This window comes from Octopus sinensis, linkage group LG24 (genome assembly GCF_006345805.1).
Source record: "Octopus sinensis linkage group LG24, ASM634580v1, whole genome shotgun sequence".
Classification (NCBI taxonomy): domain Eukaryota; kingdom Metazoa; phylum Mollusca; class Cephalopoda; order Octopoda; family Octopodidae; genus Octopus; species Octopus sinensis.
The window spans coordinates 4,098,330-4,105,829 of record NC_043020.1 but is presented as its reverse complement, the minus strand read 5'-3'; the positions used below and the strand labels follow the sequence as shown (position 1 = coordinate 4,105,829).

Sequence of the window (7,500 nt, the reverse complement as noted above, 5' to 3'; positions counted from 1 at the left end):
GAGGTCATTGCCAGTATCGCCTGACTGACCCCCGTGCCGGTGACATGTAAAAAGCAGCCACTACACTCTCGGAATGGTTGGCATGAGGAAGAGCATCCAGCTGTAGAAACTCTGCCAGATCAAGATTGGAGCCTGGTGCAGCCATCTGGTTCGCCAGTCGTCAGTCAAAATCGTCCAACCCATGCTAGCATGGAAAGTGGACGTTAAACGATGATGATGATGATGGTATTACATAATATTTAAGTATCGCTCTATAAAAATAATACTTACTTGGGAGCAGGAAAGGCATTTGGCTGTTGAAAATCTACTTTGAGTGAGTTTCCTCTGACCTTTGCATGTATGGATCAATAATTAGTAAAACCCCATTCTTCCTAATGGACACCAATGGTCATCATGGCCTGTCATCAACTTTCATCCAAATTCGTATCTGCACATTCTATTTTGGAATGCATGCATGTGCTTTTTCTTCATATTTAATCAGTTTTGTAGAGCAAAGGTTTTCTCCAATGTGGTCGATGCCAGGTCCGCCTGACAGGCCCCTGTGCTGGTGCCACGTAAAAAGCACCCGCTACACTCACGGAATGGTTAGCATTAGGAAGGGCAACCTGCTGTAGAAATATTGCCAGATCAGATTGGAGCCTGGTGCAGCCATCTGGCTCTCCAGCCCTTAGTCAAACTGTCCAACCCATGCCAGCATGGAAAACAGACATTAGACGATGATGATGATGATGATGATTATATATGTATTCTTTTATTCTTTTACTTGTTTCAGTCATTTGACTGTGGCCATGCTGGAGCACTGCCTTTTAATCAGAGAAATCGACCCCAGGACTTATTCTTTGTAAGCCTGGTGCTTATTCTATTGGTCTCTTCTGCCGAACCGCTAAGTTATGGGGATGTAAACACACCAGCACCGGTTGTCAAGTCATGCTGGGGGGACAAACACAGATACAAACACACACACACATAAATATGTGTGTGTGTGTGCGTGAAGGCACATGGCTCAGTGGTTAAGGTGTTGCACTCATGATTGCGAGATCATGGGTTTGATTCCCAGACCAGGCATTGCGTCATGTCCTCGAGCAAAGCACTTCATTTCACTTTGCTCTGCGATCATTTCGTCATCTGACATGTAGCACCTGTACAGGTAATGTCAATTTGATGGAGGGGGGGGGTGAGCTTATGTGGACACAAACATTTGATCATTGCAAACAAATCGTTTGTGTGGTTGTTTGATAAGAAACTCTCAAACCCCTATACTTCATCTAATGATGGAAGAGCCCATTATATATATATATATATGATGGGTTTCTTTCAGTTTCTTATTTCTTGATTGCCCACAAGGGGCTAAACATAGAGGGGACAAACAAGGACAGACAAAGGGATTAAGTCGATTACATCGACCTCAGTGCGTAACTGGTACTTAATTTATCAACTCTTGAAAGGATGAAAGGAAAAGTCAACCTCGGCAGAATTTGAACTCAGAACGTAAAGATAGACGAAATACCACTAAGCATTTCACCCTGCGTGTTAACGTTTCTGCCAGCTCGCAGCCTTCTTTCAAGTTCTGTCTACCAAATCCACTCACAAGGCTTTGGTTGGCTCGAGGCTATAGTAGAAGACACTTGCTCAAGGTGCTATGCAGCAGGACTGAACCTGGAACCACGGTGTTGGGAGGCAATATATTTATATAATCTTGTTGCTTTTTTACATTTAATATTCTTTATTTACATCTTTGTTCTATTCTGTAGTGTTGGTCATCTGGATGAAATAAAACACTTGGATACTTTAAAGACAAGTTTAGTTTTGGATTTTTGAAGCTTTCTGCCATAATGCCTCCTGGTCGTGAAGCCCTCCCTTTAACAGCATTGGTGATCCCTTTACTTGTAGGCCTCTATGTGCCCACAGTAATATCACGTTCCCGTGGTGCACCAAACTGTGAAGACTTGACACCGCATCATCATCATAAACCGGCTCAAACATCAAATCCACCCTATTCAGTTGATTTCTCTCCTCAGGATTTTAAGGGTGGAGACACTATTACAGGTATGTCAAATTTCTTTTATTGGTTTAGTTTTTTAGTTTCTATTTCAATTAATACAGGTATGTATGAGACCATAACCTGTGGCCTATGCCAGGAACGTAACCAGCCTGCTTGTGTGTACCTTTTCCTTCTTTCATCCCTAAACTCTGCTTACGAAGACCTGTTGAGGCAAGTGAAATCAATATCACTTTCGATGACTGGCATCCGTGCTAGTAGGGTGCTAAGAGCACCATCCAAGCGTGATCGTTGCCAGAGCAGCCAACTGCCTTCCATGCCGGTGGTATGTAAAAGGGCACCATTCGAGTGTGATTGTTACCAACGTCGCCTTACTGGCACCTGTGCCAGTGGAATGTGTAAAAGGATTCAAGTGAGGTCATTGCCAGTACTGCCTGACTGGCCCCCGTGCCGATGGCACGTAAAAAGCACCCACTACACTTTCGGAGTGGTTGGCGTTAGGAAGAGCATCCAACTGTAGAAAGTCTGCCAGATCAAGATTGGAGCCTGGTGCAGCCATCTGGTTCACCAGTCCTCAGTCAAAATCGTCCAACCCATGCTAGCATGGAAAGCGGACGTTAAACGATGATGATGATGATGATGTGTGCTTTTGTGAGCATCCTGTTTTTGCTGCATTCTTAGGTTAGTGAAAGGAAGGAAAATAGTCCTGTGATGTTGGTGGGGGTGAATCCTCATCACTGGTTTGTTGTCATCAGTGATACATGGATTCTAACAAGAAGATGACCAAGGCTCTTTTGCCGTCAGTAACAGGTAACCAGTTCTAGGGGATTCTGTCAGGTGTAGTTAATCCCAGCACATTTGCTGTCACTAGAAGTTAACTGTTTCACCATTTGATCCAAGCAGTTTAGAGATCTTTGGAAGATTTCCTCTCTTATTTCCTTTCCCATTACTTTACCATTCTGTTGCCCCCACAGGCTCTTTACTAAGATGGACATACTGCCAGTGCAATGGTTTTGGCTCCCATTCAGTGCACAGCTTCCATTGACCTTCAATTTTTGCCAATATTTTGCAACCTTGAATCACCATAATTTATAAGGTTTGGAATACGTATTCCCGATTCGTCTTGAAACTTTCTTGTTATTGAATGCAGAGTTTTTTTCCTTTCATGTTTTGCACAATTTTCAGCATCCAGTCATCTGTAGTTTTAAGGTATTGTTTGAGACCAATGGTTGATATTTTGCATGACAGCCCAAGCTGGAGCAGTCCTCTATTTCCACTTTATTTAGGGAGATAGTGGTGATCCACATCTGCTTTTCAGAAGTTTCTTGATTTCCTTATTTCATTAATGTCCCAATCTATGCTGTTGCAACTCATCATTATCATCATCATTCGTTTAACGTCCACTTTCCATGCTAGCATGGGTTGGACTGTAGGGGACAACTGGGATTACAAGAGTGTTACTATTGCAGATATTTTGTTTTTTTAGTTGAATTCTGTGGGAAACATTGTTAAACAAGTTAGGCAGTTTTTAGAGGCTGGATCACTGAAAAGCACAGCAACACCTGTTCAGTGGTCAAAGTAAATGGTCCCTTATTGGAGCCATTTGGCATCACATGCTCAGTCCATCAGGGCTGCTTGCTGTTGCCGCTTCTGTATGTATTGGCACTTGAGCCACTGCTGTGGAAGTTGGAACAGCTAAGGGACTTCCCTATTGAACTGGGACAAAGAAAGGTAATGTCAGCATATGTGGACAATGCATTGGGAGTGGGGATGGTTGCTCCTATCCTAAAGGAATATGGGTTGGTTGCAGGGGCTAAAATCTATGCCAACAGATTGATGGATTTGTGGTTGGGCTCCAGAAGAGGCAGGACTATGTCATCAGACAGCATCATTGGATGCTGGACTGATGGACTTGTTAAACTGCTTGGGGCCTGGTTTGGTCCTGACCTTCAGGTTGATAAGAACTGGGATGAGGTGGTGAACAGGGTGGCTAGTCTTACCCAAAAATGAGCTGAGAAGAAACTCTCCATGAAAGGTCAGGCAAAGGTGTTGAATACCTACATTCCCTCCATTATCATTTATCACCTGACCATCATGCCTTGTCCCAATTACTGCTTGACCAGGTTGGAGAGTTTCTTATTTAAATTCTTATGGAAGGGACGTGTTCCAATGGTCAGGTTATCACTCTGTTGCCAGCATTCTGGGAATAGCAGATTATGTCTACTGTGGCTCTAAATGTGCAGACATGCTCTTAGGTTATGCCACCTGCAACGATTTTTGGATGGTGAGCATGTGTGGGCTCCATTTGCGAGGCTTGTCTTTCTGCAGCTCATCTCCTTGATGGAGCTGCAGTCCTGGGTGAAGAAAAGACCAAGACCGAGGGCCTGGCCCCTCGAATGTTGTCAGGCACTCACAACCCTCTACAAGATGAGGAATGGGATCAGTGGATGTCCCACTTTAGAAATTTATAGAGGATTAGTGGCAAGGGAAACTCTGGACACTGACAAAAAGGAACTCACTAGTCTGTTGTGGAGGATTTTCCAGTCAGGAACTATCATGGATAATTTCCAAATGTCCTTGGCCCATCAGTGCTACCAGAAGGTGCTACTGGTTTGTGATAAGCTCTACAAGCATGGATGTGCTGTCAGATGTGATGAAACCATTCTGCACACACTCTTTCAGTGTCCTGGCATTGCTGATTTCTGGGTTTATGTCGAACTGTTGCTGTCACTTGTTGGGTGAATCCATCTGTCAGTTGAGTCTGCAGTGACAATTGCCCTGCCACTCTCCTTCTGTCGAGCAAGCAAGGCAGTGTTTCCTTTGCCTGGTCGCTGTGGTGAAAGAGGTTGTTTGGTGGACAAGGCTGAAAGGCATGAGGACAGACACTTTCGTCTTTGGCAGAGCTCTTATTCACTTCTTCAAATTTCATTTGAAAAGGAAACTGAGAGTGGAGAGGGAAGCATTGTCCTTGAGTGGATAAAAGTTGCCAAAATGGCAAGAGTGGATGGTACCTCTGTAAGTGTAAACCTGTACATTGGAGAGAAGCAATTACAGAGAGCACTTGCTCTTGGTGTTCAGGGAGATCTCAGAGAGTGGGGTTCCTTGATTATCCCTAGGGGTCTTCCTGTATCAGGAGAGCTACATCTCTATCATCCTTGTCCTGTTTTTTTTTAAAATCCTTTATATACTATGTATGTAAAAGGGCACCATTTGAGCGTGATCGTTACCTATTTCTTTATTACCCACAAGGGGCTAAACACAGAGGGAACAAACAAGGACAGACATAGGTATTAAGTCGATTACATCGACCCCAGTGCGTAACTGGTACTTAATTTATCGACCCTGAAAGGATGAAAAGCAAAGTCGACCTTGGCGGAATTTGAACTCAGAACGTAACGCAGACGAAATACTGCTAAGCATTTCGCCCGGCACACTAACGTTTCTGTCAGCTCGCCGCAGAGTTTCTACAGCTGGATGCCCTTCCTAACGCCAACCACTCTGAGAATGTATGATGATGATGATGATGATGATGTATATGTCCATTCTTTTTCAGTGTCTACCATGTATACTATTTTTTTTTTTTGATAATCATTTCATTATATGTGAACCCCAACACTTTATCTCTGTCTTTGTATTGCACCCCTCCCCCTCATCCTTCACCCTTGTAGCAAATAAATGAAAGCATTATTATTTTTATCATTATTATTATTATTATTTGAAACGTGTCTCTTCAGTTACAGTCAAAGGGACGGCAGGAAGAATTTTCAAAGGATTTGTTATTGCGGCTCGAATAGATAACAGCAATGAAAACTACGGCACTTTTACAGCTGTGCCGAACACAACAGCAGTGTCCAGTTGTTTGGTAAGATTCTAACATTTTGCAGTAATCTCTGTTAGTAGGAGTTAGTAGGTCTTGACCACAGGGATGGTGAACACCCCAAGAGAAAACCCTCTTCCCATATGAAGGAGGCAGATCCCTAGTCTTGGACATGGAATTCAGTGACACATTCTTTGGTTCCTACCTTGCTGCATCAGCTGTAAACCTGAGTATCACCACCTGTAATGCGGAAGAGAGGACAATAAGCAAATTCAAGGCCCACATTGGCTGCTCTCAGTTTGTGCCGGTAGCTGTCAAGACCTCAAGTGTTCTTCAACACCACACTGTTAATTTCCTCTGCAAAATCAAAATAACAGAGGGCCTTGTGAAGTGGAGTGGCTGCTGCAGTGAGTGTCACTAGTCATTCTGTGGTGCCATGGTCATGACTTTGGCATGTGGCTGAGTATACCATTTGTTTTGGGGGGTGGGGGTGGCCAATTGCCCTCTCCCTTTCCCTCTTCAGCTGTTTAACACTCCACACTTTTTCTTTTTTTCCCTTTTTCTGTTTTTTGTTCATTTGTATTTAAATGTTACAATTAAATAAAAAAAAACACAATTCAATTAAAACAAAAGAAAGAAAATCATGATGAGGTAATGCTAGCTACATGATGGTTGCAGGAAGGGTCACAGTCAGGGTTGACATTTGCCATTTATCAACTAGATGGCCATCACTGGTTTATTCTGTTAATCTATTTTTTCTCTTTTCCAGAAACCCAATTCTGCCCTCACTCATTCAACAAGTTCTGAAAAAAGCAGTTTATCTTTCAATTGGACATCACCAATGGATATTCCTCCTGGCCTACATTTCAAGTAAGTAACCACCACAACCTTTTATCTTTTTTATTGGTCTCTCCTTAAAACCTTCTCTTTCGTCTCTTTCTCTCTACTTGTCTCTCCATTTGCTACTTGTTTTATCTATCGGGTGGACAAAACACACAAATAAAGGCATGTGTGCACACACGCACACACATTCACACACAGTCACACACATGCACATGCACACACACAGACACACACACACACACACACACACACACACAGAGGAGCAGATGTGGTTGTGCAGTTGAAAAGTTCACTTTGTAAGCATTGATTTCAGGTTCAGTCTCACTGCATGACAACTCAGGGAAAGCTCTACAACTGTAGCCCTGGGCTGGCCTTTCTCTACTGAGTAAATTTGGCTGACAAAATGTTCCAACACCTATCACGTGTGTGTGTGTGTTTGTCACTGTTTACATTCTGTGGTCACAAGAAAATATCCCTGAGTTAGAAATCATGAGCTTTGTTGATATTCTGTCAACAAGTTGTTTCTTAGTTCTGCGCTTCGGAAGACTTCAGGAATGGGAAAAGATCTCTTATTTGATAACTAGGCTAATGTTAGTGGCAGTAATGGTACCCAGCTGTGAAACAATGCCTTAATATGCTTATGTCTAACCTATGTTAACATGGAAAATGAATGTAAAATGACAAAAGAAATCTGTGTGTGTGTGTGTGTGTGTTTGACTTTTTGAATTAGATGACATGCATACATTTAGATACATAAACAAACACGCATGCACACACAAACACACACATACATACGTGTAGGGTGCATCATATAAACATACATATATATATATATATATAT

The 7,500-nt window shown here is 42.7% G+C and overlaps 1 protein-coding gene across 3 annotated transcripts in view; it reads left to right on the top strand.

The window, feature by feature from the left end:
- LOC115224023 (putative ferric-chelate reductase 1) overlaps positions 1–7,500 on the top strand; it is a 46,117-nt gene that overhangs the window by 9,876 nt on the left and 28,741 nt on the right. For all 3 annotated transcript variants that reach the window (XM_029794816.2, XM_029794815.2, XM_029794818.2), the window contains exons 2-4: positions 1,752–2,046; positions 5,734–5,861; positions 6,586–6,686. In XM_029794816.2, coding sequence (XP_029650676.1) covers positions 1,833–2,046; positions 5,734–5,861; positions 6,586–6,686 — 443 coding nt within the window. In that variant the 5' untranslated portion in view covers positions 1,752–1,832. The remainder of the gene's footprint in view (positions 1–1,751; positions 2,047–5,733; positions 5,862–6,585; positions 6,687–7,500) is intronic.